At 35.8% G+C, this 23,092-nt stretch overlaps 1 protein-coding gene across 11 annotated transcripts in view; it reads left to right on the top strand.

Annotated features, from left to right (window-relative positions):
- The window catches only part of RNGTT (RNA guanylyltransferase and 5'-phosphatase), a 262,608-nt gene that overhangs the window by 69,667 nt on the left and 169,849 nt on the right, over positions 1–23,092 (top strand). For all 11 annotated transcript variants that reach the window (XR_004957608.1, XM_036248259.1, XM_036248258.1 and 8 more), the window contains exons 9-11: positions 2,600–2,735; positions 10,319–10,390; positions 17,498–17,662. Coding sequence is in view for 10 of the 11 variants with exons in the window: in XM_036248259.1 (XP_036104152.1) it covers positions 2,600–2,735; positions 10,319–10,390; positions 17,498–17,662 (373 nt within the window). In the remaining variant the exon portion in view is untranslated. The remainder of the gene's footprint in view (positions 1–2,599; positions 2,736–10,318; positions 10,391–17,497; positions 17,663–23,092) is intronic.

Below are 23,092 nucleotides of genomic sequence, written 5' to 3' on the forward strand. Positions count from 1 at the left end.
TTCCACCTTTTTACCTTTCTTCTGTAACATGAAATAGTTCCTTACTTTTCATAGGTATCATATAACAAAGGACACATGATTTGGAAAGACTGGAGTTCAAATTAAATATCATATTCCAGAAACTTGTTCTAAACCCTGAAAATTTGTATGTGCAGAAGAATCCCTAAATATCAGCTACTAAATAATGTCTCTAGTATTTCTGTAGATGCAAGCATGTTTCCCACGAGCAATCCTTTATAGAGAATTCTATCTTCTAAAACCTTTTCTTTCTTGGCCTTTAAATCTGTTTATGTATAAGTGTATATGTATAGTATTTTCTTCTAATTGATATGCTACTTGAAGTAAAAAGAAAGGTCTGATATTTTTACACATATGTCAAATAAGTATGTTAAAATATGAATAGGAAGTAAGCAGGAAGAGCAAATGTACCTGCACCCTGGGATTTAATGTGTTATTCTATTTGAACATTATATTTAATTCTGAGCTGATCACCTAGTGAAAAGGGAAATATAATTTCTGTCATCCTTATATGATCAGAAGAGATAACCATTTCTTTTTCTGAATTCTTAAGTTTGTAATTATAAATCAGCTTTCCTCAAATTGTGAATATAGAACACTTACTCTGCTAAATATTAGGTTTAGTAAAAAATGGGCTAAGATAAACAGACTTATTATATGGTTTTTCATAACCTTAAATATTCCTAGTATGTATCTCCACTTTCTCAAAGAAACATAAAGTCTTCCCTGAATTTATTTTGCCAAGACATGCTATTTAAAGTAAATATTAAGCTTTGCAAAATGGTGGTCTAAATCTTTAAACAACATGGTGGATTGTGTCTTCAATACCATTTTTGTAGAAGATATCACAATTGCTTTTTATTTGACCTTTCTTTATATTGACTTGAATTCTTTTGAAACACAATCCAGGGCAAAGATGACTTCTTTTCAAGAAGCCTAGAGTCTCCTTATCCATCAGGAATTGCTGATTTTGAAAAGCGTGTGCAGGAGGGCTTTGGGAACTAAGTATTCCTGTTTGTCTGCCAGCCTACTGGCCTGGCAGTTGGTCTAGGAGTCTCTCAGATGCACACTTAGTCCAGACTGAGGGTGATTTTATTTTTGTTTTCTTAGTGAAATCTGAGTCTCCACAATCCAGATCTATGAGGGCTACAGCTGTTTCAATACGGATCAAGGGCCTGAGCTCTCCACCTCCTCCTCAGGGGTCGGCTGGGATTAATTATTTTGAAAATATTACTAACAGCATGCTTCCAATCCAGTACTAAAATGTAGCTCTTTGGTCTTCCTTGCTGCTTTTCAACCTGATGTTGCACACTTCTTTTACTGTAATCAACTCTCATAGCTCCTTACTAACCTAAACATGTCTACTCTTTAGAACACTCATTTATGGGGTACAGATTATCCTCTATTATATTAGGTATCATGTACTGTGTTAGCTAACACCTCTTCATTTAATGTTTCTTCTGTTCCTTGACCTTAACTTGATTGAGCTTCATCTTTCAGTTTTTGCTTCTTTATTCTGACATACCCTATGGGTAGGAGATTGGACAGATCTGCCAGCATTCTTCATTCTTAGCAGTGTATCCAGACTGTTATTCTTCTACTCTTTACACTTAACAGTCAACACAACTTAACAAAATGATTTTGTTTCTCTCAAGCCTGTGCCTTTTAACTTACTAGTTTCTTACTGTCATTTTCTCTCATTCTTTTAAAGAGTTTGGTACCTGGATATGGTCTCCATTTTTACCCCAAATCTTTTTATTATATATTATTATATATTTGGTAGCATTGCCTATTAGTCTGTGTTTCTTGAACTTGAACCCATCTGGACTTTATTTTTATATATGGTGTGAAGTAGAGCTTTGTTTTTGATGATCCACTGGTGGGAATTAGTGATGATAACTTGACCATTTGAAGAATGGTGTATTCTAAAGTACATAAATTCCCCCATATATTGATTGGTTTAAAGACAAGATAAGGGCTAATAGAAATTCTCATGAGCTTGAGTTTAAAAATATTTTAATTTGATAGTAATAAATAAGAATTGTATCTGAAATAGTGATATCTGTCTATACTGAAATTTTAATTCAAGGAGAGGGGCTGTTTTGCTAACTGTAGTGTGGTAGAAAGAGCATTGGATAGTTTGATGTCTGGCCACTTGCAAATCACTTTTTTTTTTTGTACTGCAAAGGGGAGAGAGTAATATATAAAATGTAATTAATTGCATATCTGTGCATTTATGTGTTCTGTAAACTTTGATGTTGAAAATCTAATAAAAATTAGAGAACTATTCTCTCCTAACATGGGTCATAAAGTTACTCTTGAACATCACATTGTCTCCATTAAAAGCTTTGATTTCTCTATACTCTTTGTTTTTTTTAATAGGAAACATCTTTTTTTAAAGAGAACATTTAAAACAAAGAAAATTTGTACTTTAATCTGCATGATGGGGGATAGAGAGGATTCTAGTGAACATTATTCCATGCAGTTATTCTAAGTCTAAGGAAAAACAGTTGGACTATTATTTCTTATGATCCCATTTTGAATTATGTTGTTAATGTTACCTTTTATGTTTTATTTACAGGTATATGATGTTGATTGATGGCACAAATGAAGTTTTTATGATTGATAGAGATAATTCAGTGTTTCATGTTTCAAATCTGGAATTCCCATTTCGTAAAGATCTCCGTATACATTTATCAAATACTCTCTTGGATGGGGTAAGTCCTATTTTATCCTTTAAAAAAAAATTAAACACTGCCAGTTTTCTTTCTCTTGTAAGTAAAATTGTGTTTTTACAAACTAAATAAATTTAGAATCAAATCTATTTTTTTAAGTTTCTGTTAATTGAGGTATAACTAGCATAGGAAAAATTTTATTAGGATGTTAAATACCATTTATCTCTTATTTGCATTATTCTCTGTAGATCATTGTCTTGGGTATGAGAGTAAGTGAACACAGTTAACTCTTAATTTTTTTGTTCTTCACGATTGAACAAAGTTTTTGTTGAAAAAGACTAATTTTGTTATTTTACTTGTCAGTTAAATTTTAATTGTGAGATACCACATAGTAAGTTTTCCCTTGGCTCTTTAGCTATGTGGACTAATAGTTCTTATTTTAAGAGACTTATGCCTTTTAAAGCACCCACTGTACTTTTACATTTAAATTCGAAAGGTGATAGGAATTTTCTCATTTCAGAAAATCTGTATTTCATAATCATAAAATTGCAATACTAAAAATGTTTTATCTTTCTTTCATGCAAGTAGCTTCTTTCTCCCCAATTCTAAAAATATTGATTCTTTATAAATAAAAATTAAAATAATATAAAACATTACAAAAAACTGGTAAAAATTATCTGAGCTATTACCATTGGAGTAACTTCTGTTACCATTTTGATGAACATCATTCCAGACTTTTCTCTGTGCCAGAATGTTCAATCTTATGTCTGCTCCTGAGGGATGTAACTCATTTATACTAGTAAAAGAAACTCATAGCACGGACTCTATTTTTTTTTAATTCTCACCCGAGGATATTTTTTCAACCATCCTCAGGAAGAGTGGGAGAGGGAGAGAGAGAGAGAGGAAGAGAGAGAGAAACATTGACATGAAAGGGACACATCGACTGGTCGCCTCCCTCATGACCTGGACCAGGGCCAGGGAATGAGCCGCAACCAAGGTACCTTCCCTTGACCGGAATCGAACCCACGACTTGTTGGTCTGTAGGCTGAAGCTCTAACCGCTGAGCCAAACTGGCCAGGGCACAGCATGGATTCCTAAACTGAATGTGTGTCAGATTTTTTGGGGGAGTTGGCTCCTTCTAGTCTCAGTAAATTCTGAATAATCATGATACCACTGCCCTGGTTGTTAATCCTCACCTGAGGATATTTTTTCATTGATATCTTTTAGACAGAATGGAAGGGAGAGACAGAGAAAAACATTGATTTGAGAGCGACACATTGATTTGAGAGAGACATAATGATTGGTTGCCTCCCGCACTACCCTTACTGGGTCCTGAGATCAAACCTGAAACCCAGGCACATGCCTTTGCCTAGGATTCAAACCTGGGACCCTTTCGTATGCAGGCTGATGCTCTAACTGTTGAGCCAAACTGGCCAGGACTATATTTAGAATCTTTTCATTGCAAGTAACTGAAATACAACTTAAAATAACTAAAGAAAAATATAAAAGAACTAGATTGGCACAAATAATTAAATTTCTGGTTGGTTTGCTTCAGGCTGGATCTGTAGGCTCAAATGATATTGGCCAAGCTCTTTTTCTCTCTCTGTTTTACTTGTCTGCTTGGTCTCCTTTTGCATGAAGACACTTTCCACTTGGGAGGCAAATTGCATTGCAGCCCAAGCAGAAAGATAACTTTTTCTCCCAACATCCATATATCAATCCAAGGGAAGACTCCAAAGGGCTATGCCTGAGTTATATGTCCATGGAAGACTGACAGTGGAGGCCAGGAACTCTCTGGAACTACTTCCAGTGCGAGAGGAGTTGTGCCTGAGCATCTTTCTTATAACTTCCCACATTTCAGGTCTCCTTTCCACAGGAGTACTACTTACATTAGTTAAAATTTCTTCACTTTCTTCAACATTGAACCTTTTTTCATGTGCCAGATTGAATATGTCTGGCTAATATTCTCTGGAATTTATATGAGAATACTTCCTGTCTTAAGATAAAATTTGTTTCTTTGTTTTTGGTTTAAATGGATAGGTATTCGGATGGCAGAGATTGGCTTGGGAATGTTCACTTAAACTCTCAATGACAGAATTACTCTAATGAAAATCACATGATAAATATATATATTAGTTTGAAAGAGGGGATATCACGCTCCAAGTGACCTGAATGCTTGTTGCTTCCATCCCTTGTTCTTTGTTTTTATTTGCCAACTAAATGTTGGAGTGTGCATCATTTGATCTCCAGAAGGTAGAAGACTGTGATTGGAGCAAAGGTTGTTTGAGTTAGTCTGAGGTATAGTTTTGAGTGATGGGAAGGTTCCAGGATGTGACCAGAGAGAGTGAGAGGTAGAGGTTGTGTGAACCAGAACAGTGGAAATGAGATCAAGAAAGTATTAGATGGGTCATAATGAGAGGTGGCAGGCATCCAGGATGACTGTGAACTAGGTATTAAAGATTAGAAAGATGGTAAGAAGGTAGTCTAGTTAGATGGAGACTGAGCAAAGAGTAACTGTAAAGTCACAAATCAAAGAGTTATCTATGCTGTTTACTCTATGGGGTTACTAGTATATCTTCATTCCTGTGACAGGGTGTGTAGTAAAATATTATTTTGTAATAATAATGACACATACAGCCCTGGCTGGTTTGTCTCAGCGGTTAGAGCGTGGGCCCGTGGTTCAGTTCCCGCTAAGGGCATATACCTACCACTGTTGCAGTTTGTCTCCGGCCCTGGTATGGGTCGTGTGGGTGGCGACCACTCAGTGTGTCTCTCTCACATCGATGTTTCTCTCTCTCACTCTTCTGCTCTATCTCAAGATAAATGCAAAAATATCCTCAGGTGAGGATAAAAAAAAAAAGACATATATATATATATATGTATTTTTGTAACGTATATGTGTGTGTGCATATGTGTGCTGCGCGCATGCACACAAACACCTTTGTCAACAGAACCACTGCATAAGGATGGAAGTATTGCTCATTGCACATCACCAGGCTGTGCCATTCTCGTTGTAGCTGATGTGACTGGCAGCCTTGGGGTTGTGCTGTATGTAAACTGCATGGCAGGTTCGGCAGCCCTGCTAGTTAGTTCACAGGAACAGCAAGAACATTTTCATTCTTGTTTATTTAAGATACAGTTGTTTAGCATTGTAATTAATAAAATAAAAGGAAGAAAAAAAATCGGAAGTTACAGCACTTGTAAACATTTAGTATAGTTTATAATTGAACTAATGTTTTCTGGGTGCCTATCGTGTTCAAGTTGTTGTGCCAGGAGTGCCGGCATTAGAGGGTTGAGGAGAAAGTCTCACCCTCGAGATGGTTTACTTCATTGGATAGGGGCGGAGAATGATTGGTACTGGATAAAACAATAACCTGAAGATTGGTATTTAGACCAAGTCCTGTGGTGGTTTAGAGGAGAAATACGTTGCATCTGGTTAGTTAGCTACTAAAGATGTTTTATAGAGGAATTGTCATTAGAGATGGAAAGATTTCTATAGAGAGATTTTTGTTGGACATGGGCTGAAGGCATTCCAGGTAGGAAATAATGTTTAAAAATTAGATTTAATTTTTAACCATATGCAGATTTAACTTAGCAATACTGTTTATTTTCATCCTGAACTTGGATAACTGAGAGCAGCATAATAGACTTGTGAGATTTTAAAATAGCAGTGTGATTCATGATGTCAGTTTACTTGGACCAGATTTATGGTTGCCATACTTGTTTTTCCAGTTAATTAAAAAAGCTCTCTGTAGTTTCCTGTTTCTTCTACATTTTCATTTGCAAATTGTTTTTGTAAAATTTCAAATCCAAGTATAACTCAAAACTACCTAATTGTATGACTGTCAGATGTGATCAGTAAAGCTTTTGTTTTGCTCTCTGAGTGATGTTTTTTGACCCACAAAATGTGGAAAATAGGAGTTTAGAAATACAGCATTAATTCACTTGAAACAAATCAGTGAAATTCAATTTTATATTGAGGTTAAGAGGAGGATATGGTAGTTAATCATTAAAGTTAATAGCAAGAATATTGGGAAAATGGCATGTCTTTTCAACTGTTAATTTGCCCAGCTGGTGTGTCTCAGTGCTTGAGTGTTGAACCAGGCACCAGGAGGTCCCTGGTTTGATTCCTGGTCAGAGATCATGCCTGGGTTTGGGGCTCTGTTCCCTAGTGGTGGGCCTGCAGGAAGCAGCCGATTGATGTTTCTCTCTCACCTTCTCCTTCCTTCTCTCTCTCAAAATCAATAAAAATATTTTAAAACATTTAAAAAAAATTTTATAAGGGAATATTTATGTTCACTTAAAAATTTATTTAAATAATTTCTTTTTTATTTGATTTTAGAGAGAGAGGAAGGGAGAGGGAGAGGGAGAGAGAGAAACAGCAATGAGAGAGAACATCATTTGGTCGCCTCCTGCATGCCCTCCACTGGGGATCAAGCCTACCTCCACTGGGGATGTAGCCTACAACCTGGGCATATGCCCTGACCAATAATTGATCTGGCGACCCCTTGGTGCATGGTCGATGCTCAACCACTGAGCCACACCGACCGGGCTCACTTAAAAATTTTATAGAAAGTCAGTACATTATCAAGTAGCAAAATTCAATTATCAAAAAGAGATTACATTCTAACATTTTGATCTTCCTTTTAGTCATTTTGTTGTGTCTATATTTATAGAACATGTGTAATCAATATGTATGTAGCTGACATTTAATATATGCTATGTATATGGGGTTCTATTATTTTTCTTCACTCTGAAGAACTGATTTTAGGATAAAATTTAGTTTTATTTAAAAAAATTAAAATATAATCAACATACTATAAAATTCACCTTTTTAAGGTGTACAATTAAGTGGTTTTTAGTGTATTCAAAAGATTGACTATTACTATCTAATTCCAGGCCTCATCTCTAGAACTTTTTTATTATGTATAACTGAAACTCTATACCTGTGAAAGGGCTTCCTATTACTCCATGGCAACCACCATTGTGCTTTCTATTTATGAATTTAACTACTGTAACTGCTTTAGATACCTTGTAGAAGTGAAATCATACAGTATTTGTCTTTTTGTGACTGGCTTAGTTCACCTAGCTTAATGCCCTCAAGGTTTATTCATCTTGTAGTGTGTGATAAATTTCCTTCCTTTTAAAGGCTCAGTAGTGTCCCACTGTGTGTATGTGTGTGTATGCGCCATTTATTTATCTATTTATCTGTCTCTGACATTTGGGTTGCTTCTACCTCTTAGCTATTGGAATAATGCTGCTGTAAACATGGGTGTGCAAATATCCCTTCAAGACCCTGTTTTCAGTTCTTTTGAACATATACCCAGAAGTGGGAATGCTGGATCATATGATAGTTCTATTTTTTTTTTTTTAAGTTAGGAAAGAGAGATCTTTAATATTTTTTCTTTATTGATTTTAGAGAGAAAGGAAGGGAGAGTGAGAGAGAGAGAGAAACATCCATGAGAGAGAACATCGATTGGCTGCCTCCTGCATGCCCCCTACTGGGGATTGGGCCCACAACCTGGGCTTGTGCCTTGACTGGGAATCAAACTGGCAACCTCTTGGTGCATGGGTTGATGCTCAATCGGTGAGCCACACCAGCTGAGCAGTAGTTCTATTTTTAAATTTTTGAGGGGACTGCCATACTATTCTCCATAGTGGCTGCAGTATTTTATAATCCCACTAACAGTGTACAAGGGTTCCGGTTAACTAAGTTTTAAGCTTAGGTATTTTCAATTTACCTACTTTTCTGTAGCGTAGAGCAGTGGTGGCAGCTCTGGGGAAGGGTACATTGTGTTGAGATACTCACTGGAAAGAACTCAGCCTAGGTATTGCGTCTTTGTTAGAATCCCTGGGTTCTGCTCTCTTTTAAAAACTTTTGGTGAATGTTTTCTTCAGCTAGCTGGGAACCATATTTTATTCCAGTAATGCTCAGATTATTTCTTCAATTCAGCATGGAGTCTGGGAGCAAAAATAGTGCTGTGCTATTTTTGTTACTCTACAAATCAGAAGAGGGGATAAAAAGAAGCCAAGAATAACCACTGAGTTTGTATCTCTCTATATTTGAGTGCAATAGTGATAATTATGAAGAATTCGTCATTTTACAAGTAGTGCTTGGAGATTAACCCTGCTGTGCCTTTTTTTTTTTTTACCAGAATCTTGGTAGTTTCCATGATGGTCAATTTTTAAAGCTTACTCATTTGTTTATTCCTTTTTACTTGTTCAGTTTGCTGATAATAAATTTTATTTTTTGCTTTTTTTTTTTAATCTTCACCTGAGGACATTTTTCCATTTTTTATTCAGATAGAGTGGGAGGGAGAGAGAGGAAGAGAGAGAGAGAGAGAGAAACATCGATGTGAAAGGGACACATCGAGTGGCTGCCACCCGCACGACCAACCAGGGCCGGGGACAAACTGCAACCGAACTACATACCCTTAGCGGGAACCGAACCCGGGTCTTCTGGACCACAGGCCGACGCTCTAACCACTGAGCAAAACTGGCCAGGGCTGGGTTTTTTTTTTTTTTTTTTTTAATGTTTAAAGAAAGGTATGTTTTTGCTCATTTCATCAGGTAATTTGGGAAGGAAATTTTGTGATGTCTGCTCTCTGAACCTGGAAGGCCACTTTATTTCCATCCACCCAGTTTTGAAAAGAATAATTAGTTGAAACCTATTATTGGTTACCTTGTTGGCTCATAAAATTCTCAGATACAAGTATTTAAATTAAAATATTTCAGTAAGCAGCTTAAAATAATGAAAGTTATATAAGTTATGTTAAGAACTGGGTTCAAGACCATAATCCTAAGTGTGTGTAGCTTAACAAGCACATATTTGAGAAAGAAATTAATTGGTAATAAGTTCTTAAAACACAAAATATATTTATCCTAAATCAGTGTGTTCTGTATAATTTTAGATGGTTGTATATGCATTTTCTGTTATGAAATTAGAATAAAAAACTTGTTTAATTTTCTAGGAAGAATATGTGGAAAGTAAAGTAATTTAGGTCAAACTTATTGAGAATTAAAATTTTATAAAATACTGCATTATATACCTGTAACCATTCTTTAGTATCCTTTGTTTCTTTTCTGTGGGAGTGCAGAATTGAAGTACTTTTCATTTAATGGCTGCAATATGTGATGTATTCTTTTTTCCTGTTCCCTTTGATCATAATAGAGGGAAGTGGAACCAAGAAAGACCATCTGGGTCATATCGGAATTATCTATTATGGTGCCCTTAATATTTATGGCATCATTTATATTTATAGATTATATGATTAAAGTAATTGGTACATAACAAAATATAAAGCAATAATGATTTAACATAGTTATTTTTAAATTGTTCCTGATAGTTGGTATTTAAAATTTATAGTCTTTTTTTATCCTAATAGTGGCTTAGTAATTCAACATAAAATATAACATAGTAATTCAAATATAAAAAGTATAATGAGATGTCATCATATAATTTTATTTTATATAGAATACACGGTGGGAATTTTTGGGGTGCCGACAATATTGATTTGATCTGGGTAGACGTGCCCATTTGAAATTATATCAGTTGTATATTTATGATTTTTGTGCTGTAAATTGCTATAAAGGGTGAAGAAACTTATCTTTCTTTCTCTTTCAAGGAAATGATTATTGACAGAGTAAATGGACAAGCTGTTCCTAGATATTTGATTTACGACATTATTAAATTTAATGTAAGTACCTTTTTAAATTTCTAAACAAATTGTCACTGAGATAATATATGTTTTTAACAAATAAAAAGTATTACTGCCTTAGAGTAGGAAAGAAAAATTGTGACACTTTCATGTTACTCATTTGATATTTAAAAAAAAAATATTTTTTTATTCTCACCCAAGGACATTTTTGCATATATCTTCAGATAGAGTGGGAGGGAGAGAGAGAGAAATATTGATGTGAGAGAGACACATTGAGTGGCTGCCATCCACACGACCCCAACTGGGGTTGGGGACAAACTGCAACCGAGGTATGTGTCCTTAGTGGGAACCGAACCTGGGACTCTCCAGTCCGGGGGCTGATGCTGTAACTGATGAGCCAAATTGGCCAGCGCTCATTTGATATTTTTTCTCAATAATTTTACATCTTTTTTTTTTTTTGTTACTGTCTAATATTGTGCACATTTGGTTTTAGATTCTTTAGGTACTTCGGTGACTAAAGAAAAACAGTTTAACTGTGATAAAACAAGATAGTATACTGTAAAATGGAAACTTCTTGGTTTTAGTTATCCTGTAATTGATTTTTTAAAAAGTCCCCAAGTTTCATTGCTGTCACTTAAAAAAAAAAGAGAGAGAGAGAGAGACTGATTGACGAGTGTTGAATGTGTAACTTAGAGGCACAAATATGTTATTGTTGAGTACTGACATGAAACTTAAAAGCAAAATATAAAATCCCCTACTGTGCATAAATATCAAAAAAGAGAAAAAAGAGCAAAACCAGTGGTTAGAGCATCGGCCTGCGGTCCAGAGAGACCCGGGTTAGGTTCCTGCTAAGGGCACGTACCTTGGTTGCAGTTTGTCCCGGGCCCTGGTTGGGTCGTGTGGGAGGCAGCCACTCGATGTGTCCCTTTCACGTCGATGTTTCTCTCTCTCTCTCTTCCTCTCTTTCCCTCTCACGCTATCTGAACAAAAAATGGAAAAATGTCCTCGGGTGATGATAACAACAAAAAAAAAAAATTGTATTTTCTACCTATTTCCTACAGTTTTAGACTAAGAATCAGTTTGCCTGTTTATGTTAAATTGAATGGAAGAAATTCTTTCAATAGTGTATATCAATGAAAAGGTATAATCATTTTTCTAGAAATATATTATTCAGATTGCATAATCATTTAGTATTCCAAGCAGACCGAAAGCAGTTAAGAATTCTGGAATTAAAAGTGTTAAGTTTTAAAGTTTTGAATATTTATAATAAAAGTTTTTAAAAAGTACCCAGCTGGTGTGGTTCAGTGGTTGACCATAGACCTATGCACCAAGAGGTCACTGTTTGGTTCCCGGTCAGGGCACACACATGTTCAGGTTGTGGGCCAAATCCCTTGTCGGGGATGTGCAGGAGGTGGCCAATCGATGTTCTCTCTCATCGATGTTTCTATCTCTCTTTCTCTCTTCTTCTCTCTCTAAAATCAATAAAGAAAAAAAAAGATTTTAAAAGTTTTTTTGGGGTGTATATTTTAAATTGCAATATTAAGATTCAAAATTATATTAATTCAGATTACTTAAATACATTTTACCTGGAAATTTTCAATGTATATATTTTATTTGTTGTTGAATTACCTATATTTCAAATTTAGGAAACTCAGAGTAAAAAACCATCAACTTTTAGTTTTGTTCTGTTTGTGACTGCTGTATTCCTCAAAAGTAATGCTTTCCAAAATTGACTTACTCTTATCACAGTTCTTGAAATGAGGTTCATTGGCTGTAACAAGACAAAGGGTGGGTGTTGCTTTGTTTCTTTTTGGATCGGGGAGTGCTGTCTCCGTTGCCTGTTGATTTGAGCTCTGCTTTAAAATGTGTTCAGTGCAGATTCACTTAGCCTGGGAACTTTATCTTAGAAATAGCCTTCTATATCTTAAAAAAAAGAAAAATTTCAACATACATAAAAATATAGAGAATAATATAAGGAGAACTTACTTACTAACCACCAGGTTTGTTGAAGCTTAACTTTGTCATTTTTACTTCTTTTTTTTAATCCTCACCTAAGGATATTTTTCATTTATTATCAGATAGGTTAGGGGATGGTAGGGGGAGAGAGAAAGAGAGAGAAACATTGATGTGAGAGAGACACCAACTGGTTGCCTCCTGCACTACCCACCCAGGGCGGGGGACAACTGAAACCGAGGTACATGCCCTTGACTGGAATTGAACCTGTGACTCATTGGTCTGCAGGCTGATGCTCTAATCACTGAGCCAAACTGACCAGGGCTCTGCTTTCTTTTTATTAAGAAATAAATCGTTACACAGATCCAGTAGAGGTTTCTTGTGCATGTCTCTGTCATCTTATCTTGACCCTTTTACCAGAAGCAACGGCTTTTATCCTAAATTTGGTGTTTATTATTCCCATGAGTGTTTTTGATATCTTTATTACCAATATATGTCTATAAAATATATGTAGTGTTCTTTTGCAGGGTTTCTAGTGTTATATAAATGTCATTGTACTGTCATGTGGTGCCCAACTCCATGTTATTTTGTAGAGATTTATCTGTGTTAATATGCATAGGTTTAGTTCATTCACTTTAATTACTATTGATTATTATATTGTATAAATGTATAGAATTTATCTTTTTTTCTTGTGATTGACATTTGAGTTTCCATATTTTTCTGTTAAACTACTGTTGCACTGAACAGTTTTATATATACTTTTTCTTTTGCACGTGTCAAAGTTTCTCTAGGACAGTTCTCATTCTTGGAAAGTGTTTAAAACTTTAATCCCTCATTCCTGCAATATGGGAACTCTAATTAATTTGGCAACTTAAGCTTTATTAGCTGCATTGCTAAATTCCTTTCAGAAGTAGTTGTACCAGTTTACCACAGCTAGTATTATTTACATATCCAATTTTTGCAAAATGCCTATAAAATGGTCTCCCTAATTACTAATGAGATTAAGCATATTTTATATGTTTGCTTTTACTTGTTTGGACTTTTCTTTTGTGATTTCGTTGCTGGTTCAAATGATCTGAGCTTATAATTTTTCTATTTTGTTGCCAATATTTTTCTTCTTAATATATAGGAATTAGTTATTTTTTCTGTATTCTTATTCTTTCTTGAATATAAATGTGGCAAACAATGTATTTTCCAAATTAGTATCCATTGAGCTGCAGAAGTTTTCCATTTTAATGAAATCATATTCATTAGAACTTAAAGTTGGTGTATTTGTTGTTTAGGAAATTCATACATATTTTGCTGTAAAAAATATTAAATTATGATTTTCAATTCTAGGTTTATAATCATTCATTCAATAAATACATGAGTGCCTTTTTTCATATTACATTGATTTTAAAGTCATATATATATATCATATATATATATTTTTTATCCTCACCCGAGGACATTTTCCATTTTTTGTTCAGATAGAGTGGGAGGGAGAGAGAGGAAGAGAGAGAGAGAGAAAAACATCGAAGTAAAAGGAACACATCAAGCGGCTGCCACCTGCACGACCAACCAGGGCTGGGGACAAACTGCAAGCGAGGTACGCGCCCTTAGTGGGAACCGAACCCGGATCTCTCTGGACCGCAGGCCAATGCTCTAACCGCTGAGCCAAACCGGCCAGGGCTAAAGTCATATTTTTGACATTTCTGATATTAGGATATATTTATAATTGAAAACATATATTTAATTCTTTAATTTATTATGGACCCTTCATTGATGATTAATCACTTCATTTTGAATCACCAAATTAAGGTCACTATTATAAAAACTTGTTTTTGAAATAATAGTTAAAAACTTTTCAGTTCCTTAGTTTATCCTTTTGACCAGCAAGAATTTTATTGATTATCTTTTATATTTATCATCAGATATTGTTCTAAATATTGTGTATACATACACAAATGAACAAGACATCATTTTTGCCTTCAAGGAATTCGTAATTTAATTCACTGGCCTCCAAAGAAAGCCACTTCCACAACAGTTCATTGGGGTTTGAGAATAAAACAGCAGAACCTGTTTATTTTTATATATTTATTTGATTTTTATCTGTTTTATAACATATTATGCAGTTGTACATATATGCAATTTATTAAAAAGTTAATACGTGTCCTGGCTGGTTTGCCCAATGGTTGGAGCGTTGGCCCGCAGACTGGAAAGTCCCGGGTTCGGTTCGGTTCCCACTAAGGGCATGTACCTCGGTTGCAGTTTGTTCCCAGCCCCATTTGGGGTCGTGTGGGTGGCAACCAGTCGATGTGTCTCTCTCACATCGATGTTTCTCTCTCTCTCTCTTCCTCCCTCTCTCTCTTCTGCTCTATCTGAAGATAAATGCAATAATGTCCTCAGATGAGGATTAAAAACAAAGTTAATATGTATATATATATTTGTTAGGATATATGTTTAAATTGGATACAAAATAAAAAACATGTGCAGATCATTGGTCTTATGGATGACAATATAAATGTAAATAAGTACAATAATATAAGTATAACAGCAAAGGTGTATGAGAGATACAGAAATATATGAGAATAGGTGAAAATATTCCAATGTACCCTGGGTATAGTTAAGTCATTAAGCGTGGAATTGCTTACAGAGTAAGTGACACAGATTAATTTTGAAGGATTGAGTTTAGCAGAATAGATTATTAGATGGTTTTTAGTGCACTTGATGTGTGGAGATGTGGGGCACAGCAGGAAATGAAAATGGAATAGTGAGTAGGGGGCCTATTTACTTGAAGAAGGCATTATAGCTTAGTTCTGTTTGTAATAGGACATTATTGAAGGGTTTAGTTATGGTAATGATATGATCATACTCTTATTATTTTGAAAGGTAACTGTAGTGGCAGCATGGATAGTGTTTTGCAGTGAGAAAGAATTCAAAATGGGGGCCAGTTAGTTAATAGTTATTGAGTACTCTTTTATTCTGTTCTGACTGCTTCAATACCAATCTATCAAGAGCTCCCTTTAGAATAGGCAGGTTAGATTTGAAAGTAAACTTGCTTTCAATATAGTCCTGTTGTTTTGGTGAATTTATGTGTATTTTATTTATTTATTTATTTTTTTATCCTCACCCGAGGACATTTTTCGATATTTTGTTCAGATAGAGTGAGAGGGAGAGAGAGAGAGAGAAACATCGACGTGAGAGCGACACATCGAGTGGTTGCCACCCACACGACCCAACCAGGGCTGGGGACAAACTGCAACCAAGGTACGTGCCCTTAGCGGGAACCGAACCCAGGTCTCTCCGGACCACAGGCCAACGCTCTAACCGCTGAGCCAAACCGGCCAGGGCGAATTTATGTGTATTTTAAAGTAAAATGTATGTAGGAGAGAATTTGGAGTAATATATTTTTTACCAATTGTTAGGCTTTTTATTTTCTTTCTTAAAAAAAGAGGGTTTCCGCCCTGGCGGGTTTGGCTCAGCGGTTAGAACTTTGGCCCATGGACCAGAGAGACCCAGGTTCGATTCCTGTTAAGGGCACCTGTCTTGGTTGCAGTTTGTCTCCGGCCTGGTTGGGGTCATGTGGGTGGCAACCACTTGATGTGTCTCTCACATTGATGTTTCTCTCTCTCTTCTTCACTCCCTCCCTCCTGCTCTATCTGAAGATAAATGCAAAAAAATGTCATTGAGTGAGGATAAAAAAATAAAAGAGGGTTTCCTTCTTCCACTTTAATTTTATAGGGATCTAAATTCATCTAATAGGCCTAATAAACCTAGCATTTTAGGTTTTTTAACCTTTGATAATGTAGGTGACATGGAAAATGTTACATGTGGTCTGTGTGATTGTTTATTAGCATTTCTTCAGTTAATGCCCTTTGTAAACAGTTATATGTAAAGGGAACATATTGTACCTCATTGCTAGTTCTTGGTCACTTTGTCTTGTTCCTTTTGCTTTATTAAGTATCAAAATTGTCATCCTTGCAAAGTTGAAAAAAAATCCTTGAGACATATTTAATGTTCACAGCTTAAACAAGTGCTGCCACCCCTTTATAAACATTCGCTTGGGCGAATGTTAGGTTGAGTAATATATATTAGAGAAGAGGAAGAAGACAAGGGAAAAATGCATAAAAGGGTGCCCAGTTGCAACTGAGGAAGGGGGATAATTGATATAACATTGAGGTGATGCTATTAATCTGGATGATTATTGTTACTCAGTTGATGTATTAAGCTATCTTTGTATATATCATTAGACTAGGGCAAGCCCCTACCCTCGACTCATACAGAAGCTTACATGTACTTTTTATTTCATTTTTTTTTCCTCACCTGAGGACATTTTTTCTATTTTTTGTTCAGATAGAGTGTGGGAGGGAGAGAGAGAGAGAGAAACATCGACGTGAAAGGGACACGTCGAGTGGTTGCCACCCACATGACCCAACCAGGGCCGGGGACAAACTGCAACCGAGGTATGTGCCCTTAGCGGGAACCGAACCCGGGTCTCTCCGGACCGCTGGCCGACGCTCTAACCGCTGAGCAAACCGGCCAGGGCATGTTTTAAACCATATGTGCTATATATTATACCACTGACGCACACTGGCCAGAAGAGAATTTTATAAATGCATGATGAATATATTATATAAACTTTTCTGTATTAGTTTTCAGAGTTGAGGATGTATTTGTCTAATAAATATCTTCTGCTTATTGATTTATGTAAAATATTAGCACTTTAAACATCAAAAAACAGTGTAGGTGATGATATTGTTTATTTTGATATGTTATTTGCTTGTGCTTTTTGAAATTATGTGGATTTTAGTTTTTATACAGACTGTGAATTCATATAATTGTACTAATTCATATAAATAACAAAAACGATTAGTGAGTATATTAATACTTTAATTCAGATATGAGAATTTTGGATCAGTTTATATTAGAGTAGATTTATACCACTTTTCCTTACTATTTTATGCATTTATAATTTTGAAATAAATAACTGTGTGTGTATATGTTTGTGTGTGTGTGTTTAGGTATGTTTCCATCATTAGTCAAATTAATTTTCAGGGCTGTCATGTGTGGTTGTGCAGGCTTTGTATTGGACAATTCCGAAGGATGCTGTTTACACAGGCTGCTACATAGAAAGTAGTGAAAGCTTTGATAATTATGCTGAAAAAATAGTTTTTAGAGTTGAAATTTAAATACTTGTCTCATTTAATTCAGGCACAGCCGGTTGGAGATTGTGATTTTAATGTTCGTCTTCAGTGTATAGAACGAGAAATAATAAATCCTCGACATGAAAAAATGAAGGCTGGGCTCATTGACAAAACCCAGGAACCATTTAGTGTCAGAAATAAGCCATTTTTTGACATTTATACTTCAAGAAAGGTAATATTTTCTAAATAATACTTATAATGTATCCAAATTCAGATTGTGAGAGGAATATGAATGACTTTTCCTGCCGAATTGTCTTGATTTTTTCTGAAATTTCTTGAATTGAATAGAGTACTATTTTGGATAAATATTTACAGTTACCAGGTCATCTCTTTAGTAAGCTTCTCAGTGATGGAAACTTAAATTAGGTTGCTTCCTTGTTTCTTATAATAGTTTTTGATTCATGGTTGTTATGGTTCATATTGTTTTTTGTTTGTTTTTTACCCTCACCCGAGGACATTTTTTTGTTTTTTGTTAAAGATAGAGTGGGAGGGAGAGAGAGGAAGAGAGAGAGCGAGAGAAACATTGACGTGAAAGGGACACATCGAGTGGTTGCCACCCGCACTACCCAACTAGGGCCGGGGACAAACTGCAATCGAGGTACATGCCCTTAGCGGAAACCAAACCCGAGTATCTCTGGACCTCAGGCTGATGCTCTAACTGCTGAGCCAAACTGGCCAGTGCCATATTATGTTTTTTAAAAAGCTGTAAGCAGTATAGAGTTATATAAGAGTGAAAATAACTTGTTAGGACTTCTGAAGGTCAACAGTGTTTAGTACATAATCTTACTTAAAGTAATCGATGCAGCCTGACCGGTGTGGCTCAGTGGGTGTGCATCGACTCATGCACCTAGATGTCACTGGTTTCGTTCCCCGTCAGGGCACATCCCAGGTTGTGGGCCTGATCCTCAGTAAAGGGCATGCAGGAGGCAGCCAATTGATGTTCTCTCTTATCAATGTTTCAATCTCTCCCTCTCCTTTCCTCTCCCTTTTTCTCTCTCTCTCTAACATCAATAAAGAAAAAGAAAAATCGATACACACACACACACACACGCACAGAACATTTTCTTTTATTTCTTTTTGTCGTTTTTATAGTTAAAATGCATCATATTAAATATTCGGGGACTGTTGTTTTTCCACTTAACAGTGTGGCTTAGAAATATTTCCATGTCAATGTATAGAGATTTGTCACATTATTTTTTAGCTACTGCATAGTATTTGACAGTAAAGATGCACCATTAAATTATTTTTGGGAGGAGGAGTGGTTATGATAGAATAATATAGGAAGTATAGCAACATATGCAATTATATATTTAATCTCCTAATATAACCTCATAAGTTAGATGATATAAGTTTTTATTGTATTTTACCTGCTTCACTCAATTTGTTCACTCAATTTGTGGACAAATTTGGTATTTGTGCTTGGATATAATATTAGCAGTAATTCCAGCATTACTGAGCCCCTTTCTTCCCAATATAAGTATATAAATATATTGAGAAGAAAAAACAAATATGAAGTTATTCTTTTTTCATTAATATTTTGCAAAACACATGCTTGGCTTGGGACTATTGGTTGTCTTCTGCTGCGATCTTCCCACAGTTGACTGCTTGCTTTTTGTGCCTGTTTTGGCAGCAGGCATATTATAGGGGTGCTTACAAGAGCCTGTGTACTTCTGTGCCCTGCCCAAATGGGAGGGTAAGGATAACATTGACACTTAATGTGGGCCACACCCTTGGTGGAAATCTGTTAATTGGAGCTATGTATTCCTAAATTATAAATAGAGTGTAGATTTGGGCAAAAGCCAAATTGTTTCAGTTTTTATTCGTTTTTTAAAAAACTAAGCTGTTTTTTAACACAAAAATAGCATCATCTCAATGGTGTATTGTGCTGTCATCACTCAAAGTTCAGCATTTAAGAAAATGTGTCTTAGTATAGTTTCATTAGTCAAAATCAGTGTTTCTTAGAAATATTTGGCAGTGGATAACTATGAGAATTATTCTTTAGGGATCTGAAGCAATTATATTGAACAACTTGCAATGTAGTTTTCCACTAGAAAAACAATGCTCTTACTTTTTTTCTTTATACTTAGCTATAACCCCTTTGTAAAACCATAGGACTTTTTAAAAAGTTCTAATATTTATAATTTTAATTATTGCTCTCCTCTTTCCTTCTTTTCAGTTCTTACTGTTATTTTTTTGTTCTCAGTTTCTTTCTCTCTCTTTTTTGTTAATCCTCATGTGAGGATATTTTTTTCCTTTGGTTTATAGAGAGAGTGGTACGGAGGAAGAAAGGGGAAGAGAAAGGGAGAGAGAGAGAGAGAGAAACTTTGATGTGAGAGAGACCCATTGGTTGGTTGCCTCTCACATTCGCCAGAAATCAAACCTGCAACCCAGGTATGTACTCTTGACTGGGAATGGAACCTGAGACCCTTTGGTGTGAGGGCCGATGCTCTAACCACTGATGCACGCTGGCCAGGGCATTCTCAGTTTCTCTTGAAATTGTTTTTGGGTGTAGAATACAGAAGGAAAGCACATTTTTTTTTTTTTTTTTTTTATCCTCACCCGAGGACATTTTTGCATTTTTTGTTCAGACAGAGCGGGAGGGAGAGAGAGGAAGAGAGAGGAAGAGAGAGAGAGAGAGAAACATCGACGTGAAGGGACACATTGAGTGGTTGCCACCCGCACGACCAACCAGGGCCGGGGACAAACTGCAACCGAGGTACGTGCCCTTAGCAGGAACCGAACCCGGGTCTCTCTGTACCGCAGGCCGACGCTCTAACCGCTGAGCCAAACTGGCCAGGGCAGGAAAGCACATTTTGCAGCAGAGTTGGTCTAAAGGGAAAGACTAGTAACACCAGATACAGGATGTAGCTATGGTTGACTAATTATTGCTCTAGAGATTCTTACTGTTAGTGTCTTTGTTAATGGGAATGGTAAATAGTGATATTATGAATGATAAAACATTTGTCAGGGAAGTATATATCATTTTTATGAGGGAGGCCAATTTTTATGTGGTTTAAACAATTTATAATTATAGAAAAATATATACTTTTTCATGGAAAATAGAATTTTATTTCTGTATATGTATAAAATTTTGAAGATAACTTTAATTTTAGGATTTTATTAGAATAGCTTTATTAGTCTTTTCCTTTTGTATAATTTGATCCATCAAACACAGTGCAGAAATAATGAGTTGTTTGGTGTTTAACTGAATATACATAGTAACAATATGGCATCCAAATAGTAATAATAAGTAGCAAGTTCTCAAATTACGGTTTTATTTGAATTTCTAGTTTGAAGGCCAATTTAAAAAGAATTATTTGTGTAATTTTTTTCCTTTTTGTTTTTTACAGCCAAGTAGTAGTATTCCATTGTGTAAATTTACCACAGCTTTTTATCTACTCATCTACTGATGAGCACTTGGACTGTTTCCAGCTCTTGGCTATTGTAAATAATGCTGCAGTGGACATAGGAGCACATACATTCTTTCAACACTTATATGTGGAATCTAATGAACAAATTAAACTGATGAACAAAATAGAAACAGAGGCATGGATACATGTAACAGACTGACAACTACCGTGGGAAGAGGAGTTGGGGGACTGGAAGAAAGAAGGTGAAGGGATTAACCAAAAACGTGTGGTGATAGCCAGAGGGAAAGGGGGTTGGGGGAGGTAAGTGGAGGTGGGCAAAGGGGGAAAATGGGGGCAGAAAGAGACTGGTTGAGGTGATGGGCTCACAATGCAGTATGCAGATGATGTTTTGTTGAGTTGTACGCGTGAAACCTGCATGGTTTTGTGAACCAGTGTCACTCCAATAAATTTAATAACAACAACAAAAAGTAAAATATACTGTTATGTTAAAAATAAAAAAATAAGGAATTATTTGAATAGATTAAATAAGGTTAATAAGATTTCAAAGTGACACAGCAAGTAGTTTTTCTGAAAGTTTCCTATCCACGTTATCATTTTCTTAGGAGATAACCATTGCTGTTAGCATTTAGTGTATCCATCAGAATTTCTTTAGATATGCATATGCAAATACATTTATTTATATTCTTACCACCCTTTACCCAAGAGATGATTCTTAACACACTCTTCTTTTCTTTTCTTTTTGTTGTTGTTACTTAACAATATATCTTGAGTCCTCTGGCTGCAGTAGTGGTATTTTTTTTCTTTTCTTACAGATGCATTGATTTCCATTTTATCAGTATACCATAATTTATTTAATTTTTCCATAGTCATAGATATTTGGGTTGTGTTTTTTTTTTTTTTTCTTTTTCTTTTTAATCCTCACCTGAGGATATTTTTCTATTTATCTCTAGATAGAGTGGGAAAGAGGGAGGGAGAGAGAGAGAGAGAGAAACACACATAGAGGCAGACAGAGAGAAACATCGATGTGATAAGAGCTACATCGACTGGTTGCCTCCCGCACAACCCGACCAGGGATGTGTCGAACCGCAACTGAGGTACGTGCTCTTGACTAGAATCAAACCCGTGACTCATTGGTCCGTGGGCCGACGCTCTAACCACTGAGCCAAACCTGCCAGGGCAACATTTGGGTTTTTTTAAGCCTGCTATATTTTTGTTTGTTTTGCATTAGGATATCCAGTTGTTTCTGTACCAGTTATTGTAGAGACTATCCTTTCTTCGTTGAATTTCTTTTGCACCTTTCTAAAAAGTAAGTTCATTATGTTTGGGTCTAATACTAGGCTTTCTGTTCTGTTCCTTTGATTTATTTGTCTATCTTTAAACGAGCACCATACTGTCTTATTTACTTTTGTTTATTGTAAATCTTGAAATCAAATAGAATTAATCTTCCAAGGTTGTACTTCTTTATTTATTTTTTTTATCCTCACCCGAGGAGATAAATATATATATATATATATATATATATATATATATATATATATATATATATATATATATATATTTGCATTGTTTTCAGACAGAGGGGGCGGGAGAGAGGGAGGAAGAGAGAGAGAGAAACATCAATGTGAGAGAGACACATCGACTGGTTGCCACGCGCAGAACCCCAACCGGGGTCGGGGACGAACTGCAACAAAGGTACGTGCCCTTAGCGGGAATCAAACCTGTGACTCCCCCGTCTGCAGGCTGATGCTCTAACTGCTGAGCCAAACCAGCTAGGGCTGTACTTCTTTATTCTTAATTGAATTTATTGGGGTGACTTTGGTTAATAAAATTATGTATGTTTCAAGTTTACAGTTCTGTAACACATCATATGTATATGTTCACCACCCAAAATCAAGTCTCCTTTTATCACCATTTCTCCTCCCTTATGCCCTCTTCTACCTCCCTCCTGCCTCTGGTAATCACCATACTGTTGTCTGTCTATGAGCGTCTTTTTTTTTTTTTTGCTTAATCCCTTTACCTTCATCACCCACTGCCCCCAGCCTCCTCCCCTCTGACAGCTCTCAGTCTGTTCTCTGTATCTATGGGGCTGTGTCTGTTTTGTTTGTTAATTTTGTTCTTTATAATTCCACATATACGTGAAATTATGTTATTCGTCTTTCTCTGACTGACTTATTTCACTTACGATGCCATGTCATGTAGCCTCTGAAAAACAGCACTGTATACTCATGAGA

This window comes from Molossus molossus, unplaced genomic scaffold, assembly GCF_014108415.1.
Source record: "Molossus molossus isolate mMolMol1 unplaced genomic scaffold, mMolMol1.p scaffold_m16_p_8, whole genome shotgun sequence".
Lineage (NCBI taxonomy): Eukaryota > Metazoa > Chordata > Mammalia > Chiroptera > Molossidae > Molossus > Molossus molossus.